A 27,580-nucleotide genomic window follows, 5' to 3' on the forward strand; every position below is an offset into this window, starting at 1 on the left:
CTGACTGGGCTTGAGATGCCCAGATATCTGATAAAACATTATTTCTGGGTGTGTCTGAGTGTTTCTGGAAGACATTAACATTTGATCACTAGACTGAGCAAAGAAGGTCCCTCCCACCAGTCGGGGCAGCATCCAACCCCTTGTGGGCCTGAATAGGAAAAGGTGGAGGAAGGATTGATTTGCTCTGAGGTGGGACATCCATCTTCTGCCCTCCCTCAGACATCATCGCCCCTCAGGTCCTTCTTGCTTTTTCAGTCTCTACCTCCAGAAACAATAGGCCGACTTCCAGTACCATAGGTTAATTTTGCCTGTTTTTGTATAAACGGAAGCTGTGTATGATTTTGTCTGGTTGTTACCTCTATCATGTCTGTGATTCATCCATATTCATTCCATTTTATGAATATCCACCATTTATTTATCCATTCTACTGTGGATGGACACATGGGTTGTTTCCAGTTTGAGACAGTTATAAATAGTGCTGTTCTGAACATTCTTGTCTGTTTTTGGCTGAACACGTACATTTTTGTTGCTAAGTCAACATATTTTTGCTCTTAAAAGTTTTATAATGGAAATTTCAAACATATTGAAAAGTGGATGGAATGTAATAATGAATGCCCTTGTACCATCACCAGTTTCAATAACTATCAACATTTTGCTAGTCCTGCCTCATATATCCCCACTCCCCATATATTTTTTTAACTTTTTAATGTGGAGTAACAAAGCAAATACCAGCTCTCATCGCATCCTTCTATATGTATTTAGTATAATATACATACATGTAATATGTGTAATACATGTATGCATGCATCTCTAACCGATGGGTATTTCTTAACCACTATGCCAGTATCATACCCAACAAAATGAATTCCTTGGTACATCTAATACCCAGTTGGTTTAAATTTCCCTGATTATCTCAAAACTGTTTTTAAGTGCTTGAATAAGGATCCAAACAAGGTCTACACTGTGTGTTCCTCTGGATGTCTTTTGCGTCTTTTTAATCTATAACATTCCCATCACCTTTTCTCCTTTTTTTTTTCCCCCAAGATTTTATTGGGGGAGGGGAACAGCATTGGGGAATCAGGGAAGGGGAACAGACAAGTTGCTGTCCTTTTGTTCTTCAGTCTAGTTGTGAAGGACGTCACTTCACTGGCCCATGTTGGTATCATCATTGCGCTCTTCCAGAGTGAGGCAGATTGGTCACCGGTCTCTGGACGGCTGCTCATGGCGGCTTGGCAGCTCATGCTGGCTGCCGGCTGTCAGCCACTCACAGTAGCTTAAGGCAGCCCACTGCAGCCTACGCCATCGCCGGCGTCTCATGGCAGCCCAGCTACAGGTCGAGCTGTTGTTCACCATCTTAGCTGTAGAGGGCAGTGTCACTGACCCTCATGTGAGATCCGAACCAGGGCCCTGCTGCTCAGAGCTGGCGTCCCAAGCCAGATCTTACTTGGCCGGCCCTCGTGCCTTTTTTTTTTTTTTTTTAGCTGAGCCATCCTGCTACCTACTGGCAGCTTAGCAGCAGCTCAGCTCGGGCCGGGCATCGAACTGCTGTTGCTCAGAGCTCAAACTCTTGAGTGAGCTCTTAACCAACTGAGCCACTCGGCCGGCCCTTCGTGCTTTTTTTAATGAAACCAGTTCATTTGCCTGTATTTTCCCACATGCCTGATTTGGCTGATTGCATCCCAGTGGTGACATCTACTGTGTCCTGTCCCCCATTTTCTGGTAGATACACCTGGAGGCTACTCTTTGGGAAGAATACTTCCCAGGTGATCTGACCACATCTGGAGGCGTGTTCTGCTTTTAATGAATGATGCGAAAATTGATAAGTGGGTTCAGGAGTTCTTGGCAAGATGCATTTGTTATAAAGTTTCCTATCAGTTTTCACCTGATGGTTTGGCAGTTGCTGATTGGCAATGCCTACATCCTTCATGAATTAGGCATTGTAAAAATGTGGTTTTTTAATTATATTATTACTTCAGCATTCTGAGCTGGAATTTTTCTAAGGAAAAGCTTTCCATTATCAGTTATTTGGTTACTCTGAAATACAATCAGTATAGGAGAGGCAGGAAAATTCTTGATTTTTTTTTTTTTCTTTTTAAACCAATTTCAGCATAAAGATTTGGTGCTTGCATTAGAGCTCAGTCAGGAGATTGGAACTCTATCAGTTACTTTAACAGTGAGAATCTTATCTAAAGAATTGTTAGGAAGGTCTCTGAGAAATGAAAAGGCAAAAGCAAACACTGAGCTATCACTGAGCAACTGGCAGAAGCAGCTACTACCCCACCTGGGAGCCCAGAAAGTAGGGCTCGGGGAGGCTAGGGACAGCGCGTCAGGATGGTGAGTTGCGGGAGACCGGCCCAGGGATCAGGTGGGCAGGCACAGCCTAGGAAGTGCTAGCGTGCATCAGAGCAGGGAAGGGCAAGCACCTGGCCTGGGGGCCAGCAGCCCCAGATGAGGAGAGGAAGCTGGCAGGCCATCCCATCTGGGGAGGTTGGCCTCCCTGGGGAAAGCCCGTTTCTGGAAGCCCCTCCAAGTCCCTGGGTCACCATTTACTACCTACCCAGTCACTAGGGTCAGAGTTGGGAGGCACCCTGAGCCAAACCTGGTCAGTTCAACCCTGGCCCGCTATTGCTCTGGACAAGGCTTTGGTTGTTTCTTGCTCTGATGATAGTGACAGCCTCATAATGGGCCACTGACTGCAGAGGGTAAGGCATGAGCTGACATAAGCTTGGCCAGGGCCGGTGCCAGGGACACTGGAGTGCCTGTCAACACCTGATGGGCCTCACAGGCTTTTTGGAGAAATGGACTGAGATTCCCCAAATCCTAGACCCAGTCTACATACCCCACAGGCACCTCCCTGAGGGATCTGAGAAAGCAGCCAGAGTGAAAATTAAATCAGAATCAGACCTCAAAACGGGGAGACAATAGGCTCACGAGTGTGCTGGGTGGGTTTGCCATGCAATAACTCATCAAAAGCAGTTGGTTAAGGCAACTGTATTTTGTCCTTTGTTTACATTTTTCCCATCCCAAGATTATTTTTAGAAGTTCAGTTTTTTCTTCTACTTATTTTTTGGTTTCATTAAAAAAAAAATCTGAACCATCTGGAATCCCTCTGGTTGAAGGTGGGGGCAGAACGCCGGGTCTGTCCTCACCCATGGAGGCCATCTGTCATCTTCCTCACTCAGGGCTCCTGCACGTCCCTCAGCGCTCACTGGAGGACTCTCACCTCCCCTGTTGTGACTGTACCTGGGACAAATCTCCCGGAGGTGTTCTAAGGAGTTCCTGCCCTGAGGACACTCTCCATTCTCCACAAAGACCAAGGGGCACAAGGGAACGAGGAGCATGGGGAGCACCTCCGCCCTGCGCAGAGCCCAGTCCCTGCCCTGCCAGGCTGGTCAGTCCTGGGCCAGGGAGGGCAATGACTTATGTAGCACTGGAGGCTGGGAGTGACCAGGTGACCCAAGTCTTTAAAACACTTTCCACTTCTTACCTGGAAGCCAGCCTTGTAGAGGATAAGGTGTGACCTTCCACCATCAGCTAGGACCTGTGGCACCACGCTAGGGGTGGTGGGGGTGGGGAATTGAGGAAAGAAACCAACTGGCTTCTCTCTGATTGGCTGGGATTCAGGGTGTGGGTAGAAATCTGTCTTAGAGGATCCGGGCTAGTTCTCTCCCTTCATCTCATTTAGTCATTCGTGTCATCTGACGACCAGGTCTAACCTAGCAGAGGCCAGACTCTAAGCCACCTCTGAATTCCAGGTGAATGAGTCAATAAATGAGCTCATTTAAATGTCACAAAACACCCTGTACAAATGGCAGAACTAAGGCTCAGAGAGGTTCAGTGACTTGCCTGAGGTCACACAATTGACGATGGATTCTGCCTGAGGATGGTGTTCCTGATGCTTCTCTCACCTCTGCCTGCCTCTCCTCCCAGGTCTAACCCTGGAATCTGCACTATGACCAGGGAGGAAAAAATAAGGAGGGAGCTTTATTTAACATTAAAGTTGGGGAGGGGGTCGGAGGGGCGGTCGGCCTCACTTGGTGATGGTGTTCCTGCAGAGAGGAGATGGGTGTGAGGCTGGAGAGTGGGCGCAGGTCTCCCACCCCAGTGGGCACCGAGGCCCTCCGCCTGCCCCCCCCCCCACTTACGCATTCATGCTCTTGCCGCTGCCACTGAGAACAATGTACGGCGTCTTCTGGGCCTTTTGCTTCTCCTGGAGCAAAGCCACGGTGCCCAGGGGCGTGTCGCTGGAGCTCATCTTCTTCAGGAGCTGCGGGGGAATGGCCAGTCAGCACAAGGCCTGCGGGCCCCAGCGCCAGCCGAGGCGGAGGCCCCCCCACATGCCCCGGGCCACTTACCGCCTCCTCGTCCAGCTTTTTCATGCGCCGCTCAGTCTTCATCTTGCCCGAGCCCTTCCCGTGGAAGCGGTGGGACAGCTGCCGGAAAGCCTGGGGACACAGGACAGGAAGGCATTAGAGCTACCTGTGCCCCACAGGGCAGAGGAGCACCTGACCCAGTGCTGGGCCCGGGGTGGTGGGAAGAGGCTGGGAGGACACCCTCCGGGGCTCCCCAGAGTGGGGGAGACGGGCTCAGGAGATGGATGTGCTGCACTGGGGGCACTCAGGAAATGGGGTGAGGCCTGCTGGGCCACAGCTGGGCCAGGAGACAGGGTATGGGGGAGGAGGGCAGCAAACTCAGGGAGTGTGTGCTGAAGAGTGCGGGCGGGGTGGCGTGGGGTGAGGGTGGAAGACAGTGGGCAGGCAGGGGGTAGGCGAGGGTTGCCGGCTGGAGCTGGGCGTCTGACAGCACAGGAGTCAGCGTAGGGCCTGAACACTGCCCGCCAGAATGGCGGCCCTGAAGGCAGGTCAAGCCACTGAGGGGGCAGGTGGGCAAAGGAACCGAGGCACCTGTCTGACCCTTCCGCCAGCCCTATGAGGGGAACTGCTGCACCCACCAGAGAGGATGGAGACCGAGGCACAGAGCTTCCGACACCTCTCCAGGCCCCTGCACCCCCAGCAGGGGCGCCCTGGTGCAGCTCTGCACCCACGGCCCTCTCTCAGAGGCCCCCTCACCTCCTTGGGTGTGAGCTTCCGGCCCGTCTCGTCCACGTACTCGATCTTAACGTCAGGCTTGTAGCCATCCTTCTCCTTGAAGTCCTGGGTGAAGCCTCGGTATTCCTCCCGCCGGCTGTACTTGTCGTCAATGGCCCTGGCCGGAGACAGAGGGGACCTCAGGGCCCACCCCCGCCCACCCGCCTGGGTTCTGGGCAGTCCAGAGCTGGCACCAGCCCCTCGCCCTCAGCTTGCCCCACCCACTCACATCTTATCCTCGATGCAGTACACAGCTGATGGCAGGGATTTGTTGGGCGCCTTCACCCGGGCCACTTTCTGTACCGTCGTCTCCAGCAGTCCTGGGGGGGGGAGGGGGAGTGAGACGCCAGGCTGCCCACCTGTCACAGGCACAGCCCCAGGGCAGGCCTGATGCCCCCGACTGCACAGCGGGCACTGCGGGATCCTCACAGCCATACTGTGGGAGTAAAGACATCAGGCCCGTTTTGTAGACAAAGGAAAGGGAGGCTCAGAGAAATCAGGCCTTTATCAAGGCACTGGCCAAGGCAGAGTTGGGGTCTTAATGCCAGGGTCTCTGTTCACAGCCTGGACTGCTTCAAGTCCCCCCACTCCTCCCAGGAGACATCGAGTCTTGAGGGGTGAATGGTGCTTTATGGGGGATATGTGAGCAAAGCATCAAAAATGGAGTGACGCAGAGCAGGCCAGACGCTACTGTGACTGCCCCACAACCAGGTGCAGAGTGGCTCCTGGGTCCTGGGTCCTGGGGAGCGGCTCACGGCATTGGGAATGAGAGAAAGACAGCAAGGAGCCAGAGCACCCCGGCCCTGCCAAGGCTCCTGGGGGCCCTGAGCCCCTTACCTTTGTTCTGACACAGGAGCAGAGCGGCTGCCAGCCCTCTATTCACGATGGGCTCCTCATCCAGGATGGTGGTAGAGGAGGCAGAAAACTGGGGGTGGCACAGGCGGGGCAGAGGGTGGTAAGCAGGCCACACGGGCTCTTCTCACCCCCTCACCCACCCGTCACACCCCCACTGCACACGACTGTGGTCCTTTCCATGCCCAGGCCATGTGCCAAGATGCCTCCTTTAACCTTCACGATGACCCTATGAGGTTTATAGTCCCCATTTACGGATAAGGAGACCAGGGCTGAGACACCAAGTAACGTGCCCCAGGTCCCAGAGCCAGGGGGGCCAGGCCCATGGTCTCCAGCTCCTGCACCCTCCCAGCCCCGCCTCGCTCGTCCCCTGCTCACGTCCTGATGCTGCTTCTCCTCATCCAGGTTGACTGTGCTCCAGCCGATGTTCTCCTCCCCATCCGAGTCAGAGCCGCCATTGGCCGAGCGCTCCTCATCCCGCTCAAAGTCCTGGAGGACAGAGACCAGCGTCAGCCCAGGCGCCCCCAGCCCACACCAGCCCCCAGCCAAAGGCAGAGCAGGTCAGTGGAGTGGGGGAGGGGACCTGAGGACCCACCATGAGCTCCTCCTGCTCCTCCCGGTTGCCCGCCAGCCCGTAGGTGGGGATCTCCCCCAAGGTGCGGCAGAACTCCGACGTGGCATTGAACACGATGGTCCCCTTGCGCTCTGGGTCCTCGTCCTCCTCCCAGCCCCGCTGGCGGGACTCCAGCTTCTTCACAATCTCCACCACCTGGAGGAGGGAGCAGCTGTGGGCAAACCCAGAAGTTTCTGGGGTGGTGCTATTGAGACCCAGGAACCCAAGATCCTCCTGGGGGCAGCAAGACAAGCCATTCCCACCCACTAACCGCAGCAGACCTCTGATGGTGTCCACTTCCTCGCTGACCCCTAGTCCGCTCTCCACTCTGCACTGATCTCACTATGTCACTCCTCTGCTTCAAAGCCATCAATGGCTCCCTACTGCCCTTTGAATTAATATCCAAAATCCTACATGGTCCTTCATGCCTGGGCCCATGCCGACCCTTCTCCAAAGCCCCTCCACTCACCACTTCAGCCTGTCGCCTTCCTCCCGGGCCGGGAGCACTCCAGGGCCTTGCCACACCTCCACCACCCACTTTTCACCCGATAAACTGTTTTAGGACTCAGTGTAAACATCACTTCTAGAACCCTTCCCTGAGGCCACAGGATGGTCAGGTGCCCGGTGGAACTCCCACACGCTTCCAGAACCGAGTCACCAACCACTCATACCTCCGCCTTCCCTCCCGTGGCAGCAGATGCCAGCTATGCTCCTACCTCAGGCCACCCTCCTCCCTGGCATGGCTCCAAGGTCCTTTAACACTCAGCTCCTAACATTATCCTCCGACTGCACCCTCTGTCCCCTCTATTGTGTCACTGCCATCAGCACACCGGGATTATCGGGGATTTCCCCTTTTAAAATCCTCAATCCCGCAGCCCCGCTGCTCTGTCCCAGACCGTAATCTCCTCAGAGACGTTTCTAGTCACCACATTCACTTCTGCATCCCTTTCCTTTCTGTATTACTTTTATTTTTTAACGAATGTTATCATAAACATAAAAGGGTTATACCTAATATATGCATATGTATCAAATAACAACCAAACACACACCCACATACAGTTGAGAAATATTATTAGTACCCCTTCCGGCCCCCATTATCTGTGCTCATGATTTGCTGGCTTCTCTTTATAGTGTTGCCACATAAGGACCGATCCACGAACAGTGTGGTATTTTGTTGTGCACTCTTTAAACCGTATGTAATCTGAATCATACTGTATAATTCTATAATTTGCTTCTTAAAAAAATTTTTTAAAAATTAATCTTGACATGGGTGGCTGAGCCTCATTAGCTTTTCACTATAGAATCATCTTCCATGATGGGAATACACCTCAATCTAGTTATCTAGTGCACTGAGGATGGACTTGGAATTTCTGTTATCACACAGAGCATGTTTCCTGTGCGTGTGCACAAGTGGGGTCTACACTCGGGAGTGGGGACGGATGGGCTGTAGGGCACACACATACTTTCACTCTGTAGGAGTATGTCGATGTCTTCCCAATCTGATTAGACTCACATGCACATTGAAAAGTGTAAGAATTCTGGCTGCTCCACGTCCTCACTTACACTCCAATTGTCAGACGTTGACATTTTTGCCAAATGACACCGGTGTACCTCACACATCACTGTCTTAGCTCACCTTTCCTCGATCACTGAGGAAGCTGAGCCTCACTGGGTATTTCATCGGCCATTTATCCTTCCACTTCTGGGAACTGCCCACTCGTGTCTTCTGCCTATGTTTCTGTTTTTGTCAGTTTTTGTTCTTTATTCTTGACATGAACCCATTGACTGTTATGCATATGGGCAAATACCTTCTCCTTTTGGCCTGTCCTTTTACATTCTTAGTGATACTTTTTTTTTTTAAAACTTAAGTTCTTAATCTCTAAGTCGATTTTTAAATGTTAGTTTTTTTCTTGATGGTTTATGCTTTACATTTATATTTTTAAAAATCTTTCTCTTGAAATAGGCTAGTCACAAAAAGACAAATATTCTATGGTTCTACTTATAGAAGGTCCCTAGTACAGTCCAAATCATACAGAAAGTAGGACGGTGGTTGCCAGGAGGTGGGAGAGAGGAAATGGGGAGTTAGCGTTGGATGGAGGCACAGTCGGTTTCACTAGAGGAAAAAGAGTTATGGGAATGGATGGTGGTGACGGCTGCACAACAGCGTGAATATATTTAATACCACTGAACTGTACACTTAAAAATGGTTAAGATGATAAATTTTATGTTATGTGTATTCTATTGTAACACAAAAAAGGAAAAAAATCTTTCTCTACTACAAAGTCATAAACATAATTTATTTTGTTCTGAAATACATTTTTACTTTTAAGTTCTTAATCTATTGGGTTGTTGGAAAAGTCATGACGTATTTTTTTTTTGCAAAAATGCATCATGACTTTTCTGACAACCCAATATCTGTAAATGAATTTTGTGCAAGGTGTGAGGTACAAACCCAATTTCGCTTTTTCCCAAATAGATAACTTATTGTGCAAAACACCATTTATTGAATTGAGCACCCTTTCCCACTGGGACACCATGTGTCATATCTCAGGAGTCTGTTTCTGGGCCCTTTTATTTGATCTCAGCCCTATTGGTCCACTCTTATGCCAATACCACACCACCGTAAGCACTACAGCTTTACGAAAAGTCTCAATATCTGTTAGAGCACATCCTACCACCTTATTATTCAAAAGTGTTTTGGGCACTTGGGTCCCTTTGATCTTCCACATGAATTTTAGAACCAACTCGCCAGGTTCCACAAACATCCCTGTTGGGATTTTTATGGGCACTGTATTTAGTCCACAAATTGGAGACAGCCATCTTTACCACACTGAGTCCTATCCATTCACATGGCTGTTATGAACCGAATTGTGTCCTCCCAAAATCACATGTTGAAGCCCTAATCCCCAACATGACTGTACTTGGAGATGGGACCTTCAGGAGAAAATTAAGGTCAAATGAGGTCATAAGGATGGGCCCTAATCCAACAGGGATGTAGGTACACAGGGAAAAGGCCATGTGAGGATAGAGCAAGATGGATTGGCAAGTCTAGGAAAGAGGCCCCAAGAGGAACCAAGCCAGCCAGCACCGTGATCTGGGACTTCCAGCCTCCAGAACCATGAGAAATAAATTTCTGTTGTTCAAGCCACCCAGCCTGTGGTATTCTGTTGATAGCCCTAGCTAACTATAACAACAGTACATCTATTTATTTATATCTCCTTGAATGTCTTTCAAAAATGGACTATAGGGCCAGCCAAGTGGCGCAATGGTTAAGAACTGGCTTGGGATGCCAGAGGGCGCCGGTTCGGATCCCACATATGAGGGCCAGTGACACTGCCCTCTACAGCTAAGATGCTGAACAACAGCTCAACCTGGAGCTGGGCTGCCGGGCAACGGCGTAGGCTGCAGCCCCTGTGGCAGTGGGTTGCCATGGGCTACCGTATGTAGCAAATAGCCAGCGTGAGTGGCCAGCAGCCGCAGTGAGCAGCCGTCCAGAAGCCGGAAGAGCGCAATGATGGTGCCAACTTGAGCCGGTGGGGCAGCGTCCTCCACAACTAGATTGAAGAACAAAATGACAGCAACTTGTCTGTTCCCCTTCCCCCAATTCCCCAATAAAAATCTTAAAAAAAAAAAATATGGACTATAATTTCCCCATACAGATCTTGTACATCATTTATTCCTTTTTATTTTGTTGCTATCCTTATTATTTTTTATCCATCCTGCCTTCTATTGTGGTCAGATGTGGCACAGTCGAGACAGTTCCAGTGGATTCAAAGGACTGGGAAGAGATAGGAGTTGAGGAATGCAAGGGACACATCCTTCGAGCAGGAGTGGGCAAGCTGTTGAAGCGCCAGAGAGTAAATATTTGTGGCTGAAGGGCTTACGGGCTCAGTTGGAACTACTTCAGTGCTCGGCCACTGTAGCAAAAGCAGCCACAGTATGAACATTAATGGGCACGGCTGTGTGTGCTCCAATAAAACTGTGTTTATAACAGGTGGTGGGCCATCGTTTGCCCTCCCTGCTCTAAAGAGGATCAGAAAAACGTGGCAACAGCTAAAGGGGCAGTGAGTTGAGGGACGTTTTTCTTTTTCATACTTAATGGTTGATAGCATTAATATTTTTAAATTATATTCAAGATTCATAGTTTATGGCTGAAAGGGTGGTAAAGGTTATGGGGCCCCGCGGTTCTCAGCCCAGCCACAAGTTAGAACTATTGAGGAAGTTTTTCAAACATTGCTGAGCCACACTTCATGCCATTTACATGCAGAGAAGTTGAAAGACTATCACAATGAACACCTTTATCCCTCCTCTTACATTCTTAGTGATACATTGGTAAGTGGTAATTTGATAGCTGTGTGTGGATTTTGCATTTGGGGTGACTGTATGAACACAGGTAGACAGCTGACTCAGCAGACTGCTTGGCTAAGTGGTGTGAAGAGCAGGACCCTGGGGCCAAACTACCGAGATTCACCCCTTGAGAGGTCTTCCCTGAATAGCCGGTCTGAGACACCCCAACATCCAGTCATCTTGTTTTGTCCATCCGGCTCGGATCACTGTCAGAAATTACTGCTTGCACACATGTTCAAAGCTGTCTCTCCCCAACCCCCAATCAGAAAGGAAGCTCCACGAGCATAGGGCCCCCAGGCTGTCCTGTTCACCAGTGACTCCCAGCCCCTAGGATCACGCCTCACTCACAGTAGGCATACAACACATATTTACAGAGGGAAGGATCCGACCACTGAAACATCTTAGACCGAAAACCCTGCAGAAATCTAGAAATCTGCTAATAACATTGTATCAAACAAAAAGAAAACCGAGATTAGAAAATCCAAGTGCTGCCTACAACGAACAGCACAGGCGCTCATAAGAACAGGTCACCACACACAGCTGTCACTCAGCCTGCTGGGGCCCACACCCACCTGCACCTGCATCCAGCCTCGGGAGCCCCCTTACCTTCTCACCGCTGTCTCGCAGCTGCTGCAGCTGCCGCAGCCGGCGCCCCTTCTCTAGCTGCTTCTGCAGCTCCAGTTCTGCCTCGTCCTCCTCCAGCACCTCTGGGGACCCGGATGGCGGTGTTCCACCCTCCTCTGGTGGAAATACAGGAGATGCCTGCTCAGATCACCCTCCTGGACCCTGAGCTCTTGTCCCTGCCCCTCCCGCCCATCCCCAGATGGCTGGGGTCCCCTCACCCTCATCACTGATGTCCATGTTCTCCACTCGAGTGTCATCTGACTGTGGGGGCTGAGGCACGGGCTCCTCCTCCCCCTCCTCCTCCTGGGCCTCGTCGTCTGCCTCGAGCACTCGGCGCCGACCCCGGCCCCGCAGTCTGGGGGAGAGACCTGTCCAGTGAGCATCAGCCCCTAGGTTAGCCCAGCCCCTTACCCCACCCATGTCCAAACCCACCTGGAACCAAAGTCCCCATCTTGAGTCTGGTCCCTAAGAGGCAGCAAGTCCTCAGCCCGCACTACCATCTCCTTCTCCTTCTTGCGGATCTTCTTCACCCTCCGCTTGGTCTTTTTAAAGGTCACCTGAGGGAGGAGAGGACAGACGTGAAAAGGGGGAGGGGAGGCGGGCAGCCACAGCCCACGAGAATGAACACTCCTTCAGTGTTACTCTGCCAGCCACTGTCCCAAGCATGTCACATACACAAACAAGACGTGAGGTGTGTGCAGTTATCTTCCCACCAATATGATGAGGACAACTGAGGCACAGAGAGGTTAAGGACCTGTCCAAGGTCACCCAGCTCCTAAGTAAGAGAACCAGGATTGTGGGAGAACCAAGATTCCAGGAGAATCTTAGAAATTTGGCCCCAGAGTCCTGCTCTTAACCACTTAGCCAGCTGCCTGTGTTCATATAGTCATCTCAAATGCAAAACCCATACACAGCTATCAAATTACCACTTACCAAACTGTCACTCATCTTCGCAATGGCCCCCCAAGAGGTGGCTCCCACCATCCCTATTTCAGATGGCACCTCAGACTCATATCTAAATGACTTGCCCAAGGCATAAGCAGGCTACATGGCAGAGCCTGACCATAAACTCAGATCCACTTGGCTCGGTCGCTGCTCTGTCTACACCCACTGCCTCCCTGCAGCACCTCCCCAGGGCTGCCAATCACTGCTCCCCCACAAGGACCAAGCACCAAATGAAGACTGGATCTCCCTCCTTAGTCCCGAGTGGAGGGAGGCACCACTGCCCCCATTACAGTGTGAGGAGCGGCCGCAGGGCTCACCATCTCCTCGGGTGTAAGGTACTCAGAGGCGAGCCGGGGCCCAACCGTGCCCAGGGACTGAGCTTGCAGCCGCAGCTTGGTCCGGACCTCCTCTAGCTCACGTTCCCGAATGCCGTCAGCCATGCCGCCCTGGTCTAAGCGGAAGGAGTGCAGCCGCTCGCCCTCAAGCTCCTCGTCGTACTTGGACAGGATAGAGCGGGGTTTCTGCTGCAAGGCCAGAGGTACAGGTTGGGACCCAGCCTGGCTCCTAAAAAGCCACAGAGCCACCAACTCCTCCCAGCCCCCACACCGCCAGCCTGCCTCTGCCAAGTCATCCACACTCTCGTCCTCCGCATAGGGCAAGTAGTCAGGCTTCTTCTTCCGCAGCTCCACGTTCTTCTTGGCCCGCTCCTTGTCTACCAGGTTCACGTTCACCAGCACGTCCTCCTCCTCCTGCAGCACGCCTGGGGACAGGGCAGAGGCAGCAGCCGTTCACACTCACCCTCAATTCAGCAGCACCTTGCCCCCAACCAGAGGACCCCAGCCCAACCCACCCTTGTCCTTGAGGGTGAGGACGAGAGTTTCCCCTTCTTGGAAAGAATCAATGGCGTGCTCCACGGTGAGGCCCTGCAGGTCCCGGGCACTGTACAGGTCCTAGAAGGGAGAGGGGAGGTCCAGCCGAGTCAGGCGCCCGACTCACCAAGCCCTGGGACCCCAGCACCAAGGACAGCAGTACACCCCCTCTCCACTCCCCACCAGCTGCCACAGCAGCCTCACCTGCCGCCTCTGCCCAAACTCCTCCTCTACCAGAGTGCTGACACCAAACTCTTGGTCCATCTCCTCCAGCAGCTTGGCCTATGGGACAGGAGGGGGGTGACTATGATCTCAGGCCATTCAGGATCACCAGAAGACACACAGGGCTTTATAAAGTGGGCGTGTAAAACGGGCAGGCCTCGCAGGCAAGGCGCTGACAACCCAAAGCAGGCGCCACTGACCACGGACCTCCTACCTCTCTGAGCCCAGCCTCACGCCCCAGGGGTCGGATTCCTGCCTCACCAGTCGTGATGCCTCAGGGCCCAGAGGCCCTGAGCAACCCACCCCACTGCCCAGGTCCTCACCCTCTTCTCAGCCAAGTCCTTCTCCCTCTGAAGCTGCCGAGTCCTCTCGATCCAGGATGCAGTGTCATCCAGCCAGGGGTCATCCTCCCCCAGCGCCTTTACCTTCCTGAAGTGGGAAAAAAGTGACTCTCTGGGGAGCCCCACTCCTGATCCCCCCACCCCAGCTCCAGAGCTCCACGGCAGCCTCCTCAGGCCCTTTCCTTGCCCGCCCTGGCTGGGACCCCCTCACCCTAGCTTTTGGTTCAGGAGGCGCTTTTCTTTGGCAGCTGCCAGCTTCTCGCGTAGCTCCTCTCGCTGTCGCAAGACCATGGGGTTGATGACATCGGCTGCCAAGGGCTCCTCCTTGGTGCCCGCCTCTGGAAGGAGGGCCCAGACGTGAGGCTATGCCTGCCCATGGCTGGTGGGGAGAGGAGGGAGCCACTCACCCAGCCCCCTTCCAGCTCAGGCGGCCAGAAGGGGCCAGGGGCGGGGAAGGATCCTTTACCTCCCTACTCCCACTTTATCCCCACACTCCCATGTCACCCCACACAGCATGACGGGACCCCACCCCCACCATGGCCTCCAACACCCCTCAAATCTTGCTGAAGAGATAACCAACACCTGCACAGCCCCGATCAGTATGGAGCAACTGTGCACATTTCTCAGCCCATCTAACGCTACTGCACAGCCAGACTGAGGAGCAATGCCAACTGTTCAAACGTCAAGAATAAGCTGAGTGTCAGGTCCCTATTATGACAGCGAGGAAGAGGCCCGTGCCTACACACAAGACTGCTAACTCGTGCTGGCCGTGCTAACCCCACTTTCTTCAAAGACCCCCTTAGAAGCCCTCCCTCGCCCCCACCCTCAGCCCGATACTCACCCTTCTTGACGGCATTGACCTCCAAGGGTTTCAGCCCCAGCTTTGCCCGGAGTTTACTGAAGGTAAGAGATACAAGTGTTAAGAGCTGTCAAAGAAATGGGGCACCAAATGCATTTCTGGAAAGATTGGGGGTGAAAATAGGATGAGGCAAGGTGGTCCTAAGGGTCCAAAAACACAGGGCCTAACCCAGGCAGCCCAGGGCATTGGGAAGGACACCGGCCTTCAAATCAGGGAAGACGGGTGCCAGGCTTAGCCTGGCCCTAACCAGTGGAGTGCCATCCTTCCACTAGGGGCTTCGTGTCCTCTTCTGTAACTCAAATGGTTGGCTCATGTGATTTATATGGCACTTACATTTCCAACCAGAACGCTTTAGTGTGTGGAAGCTTCCCCAAGCAGCTGCTCAGAAAAAAAAATGCAAACGTAAAGCAGACAGTACTTACTTGGTCTCCTCAATGCTGAGTGACGAGGCATCTCCTGAGCTAGTTTTGGAGCTGGCAGCTGGAACAAGAAGCACAACTCAGGAGGCGAACACAGCGCCAAAAAGCCACATCCTTGGCTCCGCAGCAGGGCCAAAGATGGGGGCCCCGCACTAGCATCCAGGCCTTGCTGAGACACTAGAAGACGGCAGCCTTCTCCTACCCCAGGAAGTTCTTCTACCTGAGTCCCAGTCTGAGATCCCTGCCTCTTCTAGATACCTTCCTTTCCTGACCCCAAAGATCCAACTTTCTGCATCCCTCATTTTGCCACCTTTCCACTTTTGAGTATTCTGTTTTCAACCTACACTGCCCTCTCTGGCCTCACTGACTGACAAGTCCTGTCCAAATGCCAAGGTCAATCGCCATCTCCTTCATGAAGTCCTTCAATTACTGACCAGGATGAACTGCCCTCCCCAAACTCCACAGCATGGTCAGTCATTTCTGGGTCTGTTGCTCCCCACAAGGCAGGGACCGTTGGTAGCATGACAGTGTCAAGAAACATGTTTACCGGTGCTTGTTCTGTGTTGGATGTTGGGGAAACAGTGATAAAGAAGCATTTCAAGTTTCCTCCACCCACCTCATAAACAGCAAGTACCTTCACTGAACACCACAGCCAGAAGCCAGACACTGTCAGATGCATCTTCCCCAACCAGCGGCCAGAACATGCTCATCCTGCCCGCACCCCGCCCCCAGCATAACTCCTCCCCTTTTACCCCACTTGGACCCTGGATCCTGACCCCCACAGGCTCTCTTCAAAGTCACCAGCCTCCTTAGTTTTAAAACCGATGACTTCATTTCACCTCTGGTTTTGCTTGATCTCCTGTGGTGTGTGGCACTGCTGACCACTCCCGTCTTCTAACAATCTTCTTTCCACAGATCTCATGACACAAGAGTCTTCGGTTTTCCTGCCCCTTTGGCTATTCCATCTCCTTTGTGGTAGTATCAGACTCCACTTACTACTGAAAGACTGGCGTTCCTCAGGTTCTACTCCTGACCCTGGCTTCTCACTCCCCACTCTCTCAGGGAACTCCGCATGCCACCTAAATACCCCCAACTCCTAAACTGCTCTATCCAACCCAAACCTGGGTTCCTCCTAGGAGTCTCCCAAGCACATCAAACGCAACACTCTCCAAAACTGAATTCGGTATCTTCCCGTAAAAGTCTCTGATTTCAAACTCCTCAACCTCAATGAAGGACACTACCACCCACCTAGCTGCTGAGGCCAAAATTTGAGTCATCCTTAATTCCTTCTTCTCCTTCCCACCCTCATCCAAGTGTGTTAATTCCTCCTCCAAAACACCTCTTCAATCTTTCCACATCTCTCCATCCCACTGCTGCTGCCTTGGCGCAGGCCACCATCAGTCTTCACCTGGCCCCCAGTCTTGACTACCCTTGACCTAGCTCTCAGTGCAGTCAGTGATCTGTGCAAAATATGATCAGCTCACTCCGCAACTCAAATCCACAGCTCCCCACTACCCTCAAGACAAAGCTCAAATGTCTTAACAGGGCTCACAGGATCCTTCATGTTTAGGCCCCTGCCTATCTTACTGCTTCAGGTTTCTACTGTGAACCCTACACGATTCCCCCAATACCTGGTTTTCTCTCGCCTCTGCACACCCTGGTGCCACTTCATTCATTCACTCACTTACTCAACACATTTACCGAGCACCTGTAATGTGCCAATTGAAGAAAACAGAAAAAAAATCTCTCTCCTCACGGAGCTCAGTAGAGAAAAACCACCATTAATCCCAAATAATCGTAATAAGACCCTTTAATGAGTGCTGACTAAGAGAACCTGGGAGTGCCACGGCCTGAAGTGCAGGGCCGGCATCCGACGTTGCCTACACACCCAGGGCCCGCCGGCCCCGGGATCCCTCGGCCCACTACCTGCGCAGGCCCCGCCCCTCACCGGTCTCGTAGACATCATCGCGCTTCTCCCGCTTCACGCGCCGCTCGGAGGGCTCAGTCTGGCTGCGCTCCCGCCCGTGCGCGCCGCTACGGGTCTCGACCTCAGTCCCGCGCCGCCCGCCCCCGCGCTCGGTTCCCCGCTCCCGGCTCCGCTTCCGTCGTTCGCCGCCACTGCCGCCGCTGCCGCCGCTGCGATGCTTATGTTTTTTGTGCTCCCGGTGCCGCGGCGGCTGTTCGGTGGCGCCCCCCGTGCCGGCCGCCGCCGTCGTCCCGGCTGCCTCCTTCTCCCCGCGGTGCTTCTTTGACGATCCCATAGTGATACGCCCGCCCCGAGCCCGGCCGCTGCCGAGCCCAGACGACGCAAAATGGGAACACTTCCGGGTCGCCCAGCAGCCGCTGTCGTGTTGCCGGAAACCAAGAGCGGCTGCTTCCGTCGTTCGCTTCAGTGCCCGCCACAAAGGCTTATGGGAAGGGCGGAATTGGAATCTGCGCAAGCTCGGCCGCCTCGGGTGGGGTTGTTGTGTGACTGTGCGTGCGCTCTTCCAGGTGCTTGGACCCGGTCTGGAGGAGGCGGGATCCCAGAACTGTCATCTAGAAGCTGTCTAAGCCAGCATCCCCAGAGCTGGAAACCCCTCCCCGGCTTCCCTCCGCTTGCACACCCCCAGCCCCGGGACGCTCACTGCTTCAGGGACTTTCCGTGGACAGCTTCCGCTCATCCAATAGGTGTCCTCCTAATGCACTCCCTGGGGTCGTGCCTCAGGCGGGTGCTGGACGACGCGGCATGTTCTCGAGACTCCGAGATTGACAGCCCAGCCTCCGAGCCCCTATAACCAGTATTTGTCAGCACACGGTGCCTTCCCACGTTCCCTGGATTGGGTTTTGTAACCTGCACTCTGTGAACTGCCAAGGGGCTCCAGAAGAGCTTCCGTATGTCCCTGAAATTCAGTGCAAAATTTGGTATATCTGTGTGTGAGAGCTTTTTTGTTATTGAGGAGCGGGGCTCTAACTTTAAGTTACTTAAAGTTAAAAGCCCACTTCACACAATCCCTGCTGACTCTCCACCCCCACCCCAGTTGCTCCATCTGGTGTGCGGCCCATCTGTTACCGTGTGATGTATGCGCCCCTTCAAGCTCTGCCCCCTCCCCCACCTGACTGGGAGTTCTCTAAGGCAGAGGCCATTCTGTCCTCTTCACACTTGAATTTTTAGGACCCAGCAATATAGGCTAGAGACTGGGCGGTGAGGGGAGGTGGAGGAGTTGCAGCTGTTGCTGTGAGATGCTCCACTTCTCAGGAGCAGACGTGGGACTGTGTGTACTGGGTGAGGGCACCCGGAACAGCCAGAGCTCCCGGGGGATGTGGGGACAAGCTAAGCCTGTTGCCTACCCATCTGCCACCTCCTACGCCCAAAATGCAGCCTCTTCCCAACACCACCAGAAATTTCACACTGTATTTCCCATAAAGCCTTTAATTTTTATCTAAGGGACTGGACTCCCTGTCTGGACTTGGGGTGGAATGACTGTCAGGCTGGCTGCTGGTGGGTTCTGTCCTTGGGGGACTCTGCGAAGAGTGCTCCATTCTCTCCCTCATTGACCTGTGGCTCCTTAAAAATGAAGACAAAGATAGAGGCCACTGGGCTGGCTGAGTGGCTCAGTTGGTTAAGAGCTCACTCAAGAGTGCAAGCTCTGAGCCACAGGGTCACCGGTTCAATTCCCTGCCCCAGCTGAGCTGCCGCTGATCTGCCAACTGGTGGCAGGATGGCTCAGCTAAAAAAAAAAAAGAGGCCGCTGGGGTCTGCAGCTCCCCAACCCAACACCCAAGGAGACTTAGGCTGTAGTGTAGGAGGGGAAAGGCCATTGTCACTGATGATGTGGCTTCAAATTTGGCTCCTATGCCATGTGACCCTGAGGAAGAGACTTCCCCTCCTTGAGCCTCAGTTTCTTTCATGTGTATTGGACCTCATAATCCCTGCTCTGTACCAGGTTGCTCTAAAACATAAGGGACAGTATACATAGGGTGACGCATGGCACCAGACCTTAAATGGGGGCTTGGTGTATGGCCACTCAGATGGTCACAGATTTCCAGACTGGTTCTGTTGCTTATTCACTCCTGTGTCCTTTGGGCAAGACCCTGCCCCTCAGGTCATTAGTTTCTTCATTGGGAAGTGGGATAATAACCCTGGCGCCACCTTCCTTGGGTGACATGGAGGACAGAGCCTGAGGAAGGCCCTACTGACTGCTAGAGTGGCAGAGTCCTCCAGGTCGGGGGCGGGGGTTGAGGGATGGACAGGGCCGGACTGAAGCTTAGATTCAGGGCAGATCAATGTGGCTGCCCACAAAGTTCTCTCAGCTTTTCCCCAGACATCCAGTGCAGGTTGAAGGGGGGCAGGGAGACGGCTGGAGGAGACCCTGCAGGGTCCAGAGTGCTGGTGATGGCACCCCTTCTCCCCACAGCTGGGCAGAGCCAGTTTCTTGGCCTCACCTGTGTTTCCTGAAAGTGCCCTCTGTGTTCCTCTTCCCTGCCTCAGCCACCAGCTGCTCTTCATCCAGCCCCAGGGCCGACAGCACCTGGGAGAAGCGCCGGGTCACAGTGAGCCGGGCATTGGTCTGAGGAAGAGAAGAGGGGTTCCCACTTTGTGCCAGGGCCGCCAAGGACAAGCAGGGCTCTGATTACTGAGGGGGTCCCAGGGCTTCCAGATGGGCAGCAGCCTGGGATCCCACCTAAAGGAGCCTCCTCCCACCTTACCTCCCGACCCATTCAGTCAGTGAGGGGCTGTGTTCTCAGGGGGAGGCTGCATGCTTGCACAGGTGCTAGCCCTCACCTGCATGGCCTGCTGGAACAGGTAAGGCCGGGCCTGCACCCTGTGCTGGATGTCCTGCAACTCTGCCTGGTACTCAGCAAAGCGCTGTCGCTCCTGGCGCCTGCAGGGAGACAGGCCTCTGGACAACTCACCATGGACACAACCCATTCCCACCTGAGCCACTTGTCCTCATTAAGGACTTTATGTCCCCCTACCCTTACCTTCACAAAGCCATTTAATTCCCGTCCTCACCCTGGATTCCTCTTGAGGTCAGTGGAGCAGGAATTAGTCTTTGCCCCATTTTATCCATGACTAACCTGAGGCTCAGGGGGGTTGAGGGACTTGTCCAAGGTTGCACAGCTGGGAAGTGAGAGACTGAGCCCTGAGCCCAAGACTCCAGGCTGTGCAGCCAGGGCTCCCTCATCATCCCGGCCACACACAAGGGAGAGGGTCTGAGCACCTTGCACCTGCTTGCACAGCTTCTCCCCTCCCTGAGTTCACAGCCCTGCACCCTCTCACACTGCACCTGTGAGAGGAAGCTGTGGCTGCTGGCTGTGGATTTGGGCAAAGCCATGCGCTGGACTCTGGGCTGTTATCTTCCCTGTGCTACAGGGACTAAACAAGCTCGCCTGCAATCTCTGTGGTTCTTATAAGCAGACAGCTTAGAAAATGGGACAGAAACTAAAGAAACGTGTTGTAAATGAAAACCCATCCTGGAAAGACAAAGATTCCACAGGGGAAGCACAAACCTATTCACAAAAACTCAGTTTGTGCACTCGTCAGAAATGTGTCTGCTCAACAAGGTGAGCCTCCTGGCAGCAAGAGGGGCCCTCCAGCCACATTACACACAGGTCCAGGCATCCCTCAGGGAAGCACAGAAGAGAGCTGCGGGGTGTGGTGGCAGCACCCACAGATGGGATGGGAGGGGGCATGCAGTGCTGGGCCCTGTGGAAAACTGCCTTACTGAGCCCAGCCGCTTGGCTAGGAGCCAAGGAGGGAACCTTCCTCTGTTAAAGAAAACCCATGGCTAGGAACAAAAGTTACTGCAAAAAGGAGTCTTCACCATTCAAGAGGGAATTTAAAGCAGTTACAAGGGGCAAGTGGTGGGAGAAACGAGCTGGCATTCAGTCTGTGTCTTGCCTGTGACATCATGCATGTTTTTTCCTGCTTGATTCTTTATGCTATTTCTGTTAGAATTGAGAGAAATCTCATGTCTGGGAGCCCTGAGCAAGAAAGGAAGTGGTGTCAATGGATGTCAGCCATGTCCATCATCTCGGAATGAAAGGAAGGCACATCACCCCCCATCACAGGGCGACCTCTTTTGTGCCCACCCTCCTGGGCAGGACAGTCTCCAGTGCAGCTCAGGCAGAGCAAAGGTCACAGGCTGTAAGGGCTGAGAGACCCCGTGAGAAATATCTGCGCCCAGGTAGAAAATAAAACGTGCATGTTTGAAACACTCCTGTCACTGACATCTGCTGCTTGGAGCTCTGAACCTTACGCTTCCTGCCTTAGTAAAAAACAATGAACTTGAGATCTGGCATGAAGGCATCTCCCAGGATGAAAGGAGAGGCGGCGTGGAAAGGGCTGCCCTGGTGCCCTTTATCTGAACACTGGGTATTGAGCTCTCTGAGACAGTGTAGCAGGGTGGCTAAATGGCTGTCTGAGTTGTGATCCCAGCTTTGTCACTCACTTGTGACCTTTGGAAAATTGCTTCAACTGAGCCTCAGTTTCCTCACCTGTAGAATTATGGGAATATGAGAATCCCTACCTCAAGGGCCTGCTATGAATCTAAAAGAGATTTCCTTTTAAGTATGCATTTACTTTCTCTTAAAAAACATGGTCAAAATATAGGAAGAGAATAAAATAGATGACTCTTCGCCTGACTGCGTACAATGGCAGTCTCCAGGAGTCTATCATAGGTGCTATCCACATTCTACATCCACTATTTCAGTAATATTGGAATTTTATAGTCAGTATGCCTGGCTTTTGAAATCAGAAAGACAAGATTTGACAGTGTGATAAAGCACGTAGAACATTTTAACCTTGAGCGTTTAACAGCTTCAGAGATTGTTATTATTAACTTGGTGACTTTGGCCCAGCCGTTTCTCCTGAGCCTCAGTGCCTTCATCTGTAAAGTGCAGCGAAGTGGCCTGGCCTGCCTGCCTGCCTGCCTGGGCTGGGGGATGGCTGTGGAGGCTCAGCCCTGAGGGAAGGAGAGGGCTGGGTCTCCCTGTTCTTCTCTGACACAGCGCTGCCTCCCTGCCCCCTCCCCATCAGGCCCTGTGCAACCCAGGCTTCCTACCTCAGCTCCTCCAGTTTGCGCTGAGTGGCCCCCGGCCCCCGACTCCCTCTGGGTGCATAGGCCGCCAGGCAGCGGGCTACCTGCTGCTGGACCCGCTGCTCCCGGGCCCTCCGCAGCTCAGCCTGATGCCGTTTTTCCTGCTGCTGCCGCTCCCAGGCCTGCAGCAAACTTCTTGGGTGGGGAGTGGGAAGAAGAGGAGTGGGAAGAAGAGGAATGGGAGAAGTCTGTGGGGAACAGGAGCCTCATGGAGGGTCAGGGGCCAGGTAGAGGCTTACGGGGGGCCTGAAGGGAGGGATGGCAGGAGCCCAGAGAGCCAAGGGCCTGGGGAATGGGGTGTATCACGGAAGTCTGACATGACAATGGCTGCATCTGACGAGAGCAGCTCTAGGGCCCAGCCCCAGGCCTTTCCCTACTCTTCCTGCAAGCCTCCTGCCCACTCCAGCCAGCAGTGTGCCTCTACTCTGACATCCTCAGCCCTGCGGAGCTCAGCGCGCACACCTGTGACCTCACCTGTATTGCTAACTTCGCCCTGCAATGCAGCTCTCCTTGAGAGCAGGGCCAGATTTGTTCTTCTCTCTGACCCTCCCCCCCAGAGCTGGTAGGAGCTAGGTAAATGCATGTTGGCTTGAGGGACAGACAGATGATAAATGGACACGAAAGAGAAGCAAATTGGTGATGTGACCAGTGGATGGATGGATGCTGTGGATGGATGAATAGACAACACCTAGATTGACCTGGAATGTTCTTTCCCTAGATCTCATGGTCAGTTCCTTCTTATCAATCAGATCTTTGTTCAAATGTCAAGGAAAGGGAGGCTCCCTGACCACTCCTTCTACCTCCCAGGTATTTTCCAGCTCTAGCTCTACATTTTGGTAATTTCTCTATTATCTTCTTCCCAAGTAGGATATAAGCCCCATGAGAGCAGAGTTTCTTGTCTGTCCTCTTTTCCACCAATGTATCTCCAGCACTTAGAACAGTGCCTAACATAGACAGAAACTCAATATTGGTAAATCCATGCATAATTGAATCATGGTCAGAGAGAAAGATAGACAAAGGGGTAGATGCAGTAATTCACTTAGCATATATTTATTGAGCACCAGATATATGCCAGGTCCCGTGTAGGGCACCAGAGAGGCAGTGATCAATAAGATCTGGCACCTGCCCTCAGTCCATACACAGGGAAGGGCAGACAGCCCAGCACCCCACTGCAATGTGGTGTGGCAAGAGCTATGATGAAGGCGAGTACAGAGGAGAGCTTCCTGGAGGGGTGCCTGACTTGAGAGTTGAAAGATGAATGTGAGCTAGCTGGGTGGATGAGGGAGAGGGGCAGTCCCAGGAGAGGAGGGAGGGAGAGCATGAGGCATTCTAGCCACTCTGACCAGCTGCCGTGGGAGACAGGAGCCTCCTTCTCAAGGAACCTGGGCTTTGTCCCAAGGGTACTGGGAAGCATGGATTTCAAGCAGAAGACAGGGTAAGAATTGAGGGGTGTCATTAGAATGCTGAGTGGATCCTCAGCTGCCACTTCTAATTGGTCACTAAGGCCCACTGAGTCAGCCTCCAAATATCTCTTAAATAGACCCCCCTCTCTCCATTCCCAGGGTCACTTGGCTCAGGCCCTCATCATCCCTCACCTAGGCAATGCCAACAGACTCCCCACTCCTACCCAGTCTCCCCACTCTGCTCCCACTGTCTCTTGTTCAAGCCCCAAGTACAGGAATCATCTAACTCGACTGCCATTATTACTGCTTTGCCCATCTGTCTCCTTTTCCAGCAGACCTTGAGCTTCTTAGGTCTGGGGCCAAGTCTTTTCATCTTTATATCCTGAGGATGCATGAGTTAATGAATTAATGGAAGGATAGAAGATGGGAAATGAGTCAAAAGTTGCTTGTGTCAATAGACAGTCGGCCAAGCAGACAGAGAAATGGATGGATGAGTGCATAGATAGATGGATGGATGGATGGATGGATGGATGGATGGATGAATGGATGGATGGATGGATGGATGGATGGATGATTAGATAATCAGAAGATTGGTGAATGGATAAATGAAGGAATGAATGAGAGGATGAATAAGTGTCTCCTGGAGAACTGGCTCTGCCCTACTCCCTGCTGTGGGCTCCCACCCTCCTTCTTCCACCTTACCTGGTGGCCTCCTGTCGTTTGTAGAAGGTGCGGTTAGGGAAGTGGGTGAATGGGGGAGTCTCATCACCTCCCAAGACATGGGCCTTCCCACTCCAGTTGGAGGCCTGGACAGCAGCACGCAAAGCCTTCCAGGGATGCTTTTCGGAGCCTATCCACAGTAGGACAGGTCATGGCCCATTGGGCAATGCCACCCAGCACCTGGAGCACAGCTCAGTTCTGTCTGAACTCCTGGCTCAGGTAACTGGCTCCCCAACCTCTCTCCTCACTGTGCAACTTCCTGGGGAACCCAGGCATTGAGGCCCAGACTCACCACAGTCCAGGTCTTGCTGTAACTGCTTCTGTAGCTTCTCCAGGTCCCACGGCCCCTCCAGCTCTTTGGCCCTTGCCTTCCTCCTCTGCTGCCCTTGGGGGCTGTTGGAGCTGAAATTGCTCCCTTGGCACTGCAGTTCACCTTCTTTGGAGGCCTCCTTACCGGAATTCCACCCCTTTCTCCAAGAACCCACCCTCCTTCTGTGGGTGGCCCTGTGCTCCCCCTCCTCAACCTCCTCTGTGGCCTCTGCAAACTGTTCCTCCTCCAAGATCAACCCCCTCCTGGGGAGCTGGGGCAGTTCCCCAGGGCTCAGACCCCTGTCAGTCTCCGTCTCCTCCTCCGCACTCAGGGTTTCTGGCTCAGCACCTTCCTCAGACTCTGCTCCAGATCCTGACCTCTTCCCAGGTGTCGGGAGGCCGCACTCACTGGGCAGCTCCAGCTCTTGGCCGGAAGGGGACCTGAGCTGCTGTCTCCTTTCCAGGTCTGGCACCTGTGTCTTCCAGCAGAAGCCATGGGTCTCTAGGAGGTTGGACTTACGCCTGCACTTGTGCTGGGGGACTGCTTGGGGCAAAGGCACGGCTTGGTGGCCAGGGGCCATGGCTCCCCGAGAGCCAGGCTGAAGCAGAGCCCGGCCATCTGTGGTGAAGCTCTCCCAGGCCCACTGGAAGGGGAAGGAGGGTTTACGAGGAGGAGAGGGAAAGAGGCTGAGGAGGGAGAGGACAGGGGACAGTGGTCAGGGTCAGGGTGCCGGCCCCCAGCAGGGCCTGACACCCAGCATCCCTCCCAGCCTTTCCCACAGCTGCTTACTCCTCAGCTGCAGCACAGCCATGCTCTTTCTTGTTCCGGCCCCTCGGCCTCCTCCGGTCCTTCTTTGCCATCCGCCCTGTACTCTGAGACCTCTGCTGCTGGCCCTGAATTGTTACACCATCACCACTCCCAAGACTCCACTGGGCAAAAACAGGAGAGGAGGCCCAGCTTTGAGCAGCCTCCTGGACCACCTCACACTTCCCCCAGGTGACCCTGATCTTCTCTGCACCTTGGCTGGCACCTCTGGCCCCTTGTTACCACTAAAACTGACTGAGCACTACCTCAAATCATAATATTAAAATAGCAACAGCTGCTATTCACTGAGCACCTGCTGGGCACTCAGGACTTTCAAGCATTAACTCATTTAAGCTTCCCAAGGACCCTGCGAGGTAGATACCCGCTATCACCCCCATCATGCAGATGAGAACACTGAGGCTCAGAGAGGTGAAATCACCTAACTAAAGTCACACAGCCAGTAAGTGGAGCCAGGACCTGAACATGTTGAGTCTGTCCCCAGAGCCCAGGTCTGTCACCATTGCACTATGCTGCCCCTGGGGCCTGGACAGCTCTTCTGAATGTCCTATAGGGCCCAGGCTTTGCTAAGCCAAGGTGGGAGGGACTCATTGTCTTTTCCCAAACCCGGCTACTCCTGCAGTGTTCCCTAAATCGATCCATCAGAAGGCTGGGAGTCATCCTTAGGCGTCATCGTCATCTTCACCCCACATCCTCTATGGTCCCTTCCCCCCTCGAGCCTCCCTGACTCTCAGCCGCCTCAGCTCCTCTCATGGCTTCTCGAGGGCCTCCCTCAGCCCTTGCCTCCCCTGACCCCAGACAGCCAGCCTGCCTCGGGGCAGTTAGAAGTCTCCCCATGGGGCCTTCCTCACCTGCTCAGCCTGGGGTATGCCTGACAAAAGCTTGAGCAGCCCTGTGGCCTTCCCTGGAGCCTGGACCCCACGATGGTCATGCCCTGCTCTCCCCAGTGGGGTCCTGACCAACTGTTGGTGGGTGTTTAGCATATTGGTGTCCTGCCCCACCCCCCACCTCCATCTGCCAGCCTTGGAACTGCCCTCTCCACCATCTCTATGGCAACCAGTCCTCAGCCAGTCTCCAGGGCTCTGGCAAAAAGCAGTCCAGGAAGGGTCAGCCAGGGTACTGGAGGCCAGCTTCCTTCCAGAGGGGAGACTTCAGCAGGATGCTGAGGAATAGTTCAAGCCTGGGAGGTCAGAGACCCGGAGCTTAGTCCTGTCTCTACTCCTGCCTCTGCAGGACTCCTGTTGACCTGGTGTAAGTCCTCTGCCCTTGCTAAGCCTGTGTTTCCCCACCTCTCTGTAAAAGAAACCTTAGGACTTGGCCATCTGGAAAGGTCCTCATACCCTATGAAGATGGCCAGGTGGCACCTGAGGCGGGCCCTCCGTCTCTGTCTGCCTCCTGGGCTTCCCCCCTGCTCTGGCTGAGGCCCTGTGGGAGCCAAACTGAACCCTCACAAGATCTTGTTCTAAACACTTTTCCTCCGAGGCCCCAGCATAGTGGTCAAGGCCAGGAAGCTGAACGCCATGTCCAGGAGCAAGGCAGCAGGCAAACCCAAGCCCAGAGGAAGCTCTGGAGGGAGTCAGAGCATGTAAATCTTAAGCAGTGCCCAAAAAGCCTTACATGGTAAATCCCCATGGGACGCCTAGCACTGACCAGTACGATCAACAGTATAGGGACGTGGTGCCAAGGTGAGGGCCTGGAACAGAGCGGCCAAGGCTGGAGGCCTGGCTTGACCTCTCACCAGCTCTGAGGCCTTGGGCCAGTCACTTCTCCCCTCTGCAAAACTGGCATCACGGGCCCATCTCATAGTTTTGTTGCAAGGACTAAATGAAATCACAAAGACAACACTCAGTAAGTGTTATTATCACTGTAATAATAACTGACGATTACTGGGAGGCAGTGGGACATTATGGCTACGAGCACAGAGGAAGCGCTGGCGTTCAAATACCAGCTCCTCCACTTGTTACGTACCTTCTTGGTGCCTGTTTCCTCATGGGCAACTTGAGGCTAGTGATTATCATATCTACCTCCTAGGGCCGTGGTGAGGATTAAATCAGTTCATATATTC

The 27,580-nt window shown here is 53.4% G+C and overlaps 2 protein-coding genes across 3 annotated transcripts; both read right to left on the reverse strand.

Moving 5' to 3' along the window:
- Positions 1-2,973: 2,973 nt before the first annotated feature.
- On the reverse strand, positions 2,974-17,505 carry SART1 (spliceosome associated factor 1, recruiter of U4/U6.U5 tri-snRNP). Of its 2 annotated transcripts, none has more exons than XM_019645539.1 (20): positions 17,127-17,505; positions 15,182-15,239; positions 14,742-14,797; positions 14,112-14,238; positions 13,883-13,988; positions 13,542-13,619; positions 13,319-13,418; positions 13,086-13,228; positions 12,786-12,989; positions 11,956-12,080; positions 11,742-11,878; positions 11,506-11,639; positions 6,535-6,708; positions 6,318-6,428; positions 5,925-6,012; positions 5,317-5,407; positions 5,070-5,205; positions 4,356-4,445; positions 4,146-4,267; positions 2,974-4,049 (listed from the first exon to the last, which is right to left on the reverse strand). In XM_019645539.1, the coding sequence occupies exons 1-20, from the start codon at positions 17,437-17,439 to the stop codon at positions 4,031-4,033; spliced, it is 2,412 nt and encodes an 803-aa protein (XP_019501084.1). In that variant the 5' UTR covers positions 17,440-17,505; the 3' UTR covers positions 2,974-4,030. The 2 variants fall into 2 exon arrangements, with proteins under 2 accessions (XP_019501084.1, XP_019501083.1); XM_019645538.1 differs by having other exon boundaries at positions 12,786-12,992.
- Positions 17,506-18,587: 1,082 nt separating this feature from the next.
- On the reverse strand, positions 18,588-27,147 carry TSGA10IP (testis specific 10 interacting protein). The gene is made up of 9 exons (XM_019645184.1): positions 27,133-27,147; positions 26,367-26,597; positions 25,483-25,622; positions 24,676-25,379; positions 24,366-24,513; positions 22,225-22,395; positions 19,944-20,043; positions 19,604-19,728; positions 18,588-18,725 (listed from the first exon to the last, which is right to left on the reverse strand). Exons 1-9 carry the CDS (start codon positions 27,145-27,147, stop codon positions 18,590-18,592), a joined length of 1,770 nt encoding a protein of 589 aa, XP_019500729.1. The 3' UTR covers positions 18,588-18,589.
- Between the last annotated feature and the right edge of the window lie 433 nt (positions 27,148-27,580).

The sequence above is a fragment of the Hipposideros armiger genome, unplaced genomic scaffold, assembly GCF_001890085.2.
Source record: "Hipposideros armiger isolate ML-2016 unplaced genomic scaffold, ASM189008v1 scaffold_93, whole genome shotgun sequence".
Taxonomy (NCBI): domain Eukaryota; kingdom Metazoa; phylum Chordata; class Mammalia; order Chiroptera; family Hipposideridae; genus Hipposideros; species Hipposideros armiger.

Excerpts from the sequence above, each read along its gene's own strand:
- SART1 (XM_019645538.1), bottom strand. The coding sequence starts at position 17,439 with ATGGGATCGTCAAAGAAGCACCGCGGGGAGAAGGAGGCAGCCGGGACG. Across the intron at positions 12,993-13,085 it reads GTGTGGATGACTTGGCAGAG|CAGAAACCCCGCTCTATCCT; the intron begins GCAGGCTGGCGG and ends CTGGCCTTGCAG. Across the intron at positions 6,709-11,505 it reads TGCGAGACAGCGGTGAGAAG|GTGGTGGAGATTGTGAAGAA; the intron begins GTAAGGGGGCTC and ends TCCCTCCTCCAG.
- TSGA10IP (XM_019645184.1), bottom strand. Across the intron at positions 22,396-24,365 it reads AAACGACAGGAGGCCACCAG|AAGTTTGCTGCAGGCCTGGG; the intron begins GTAAGGTGGAAG and ends TCCCCACCCAAG. Across the intron at positions 20,044-22,224 it reads CGCAAACTGGAGGAGCTGAG|GCGCCAGGAGCGACAGCGCT; the intron begins GTAGGAAGCCTG and ends GTCTCCCTGCAG.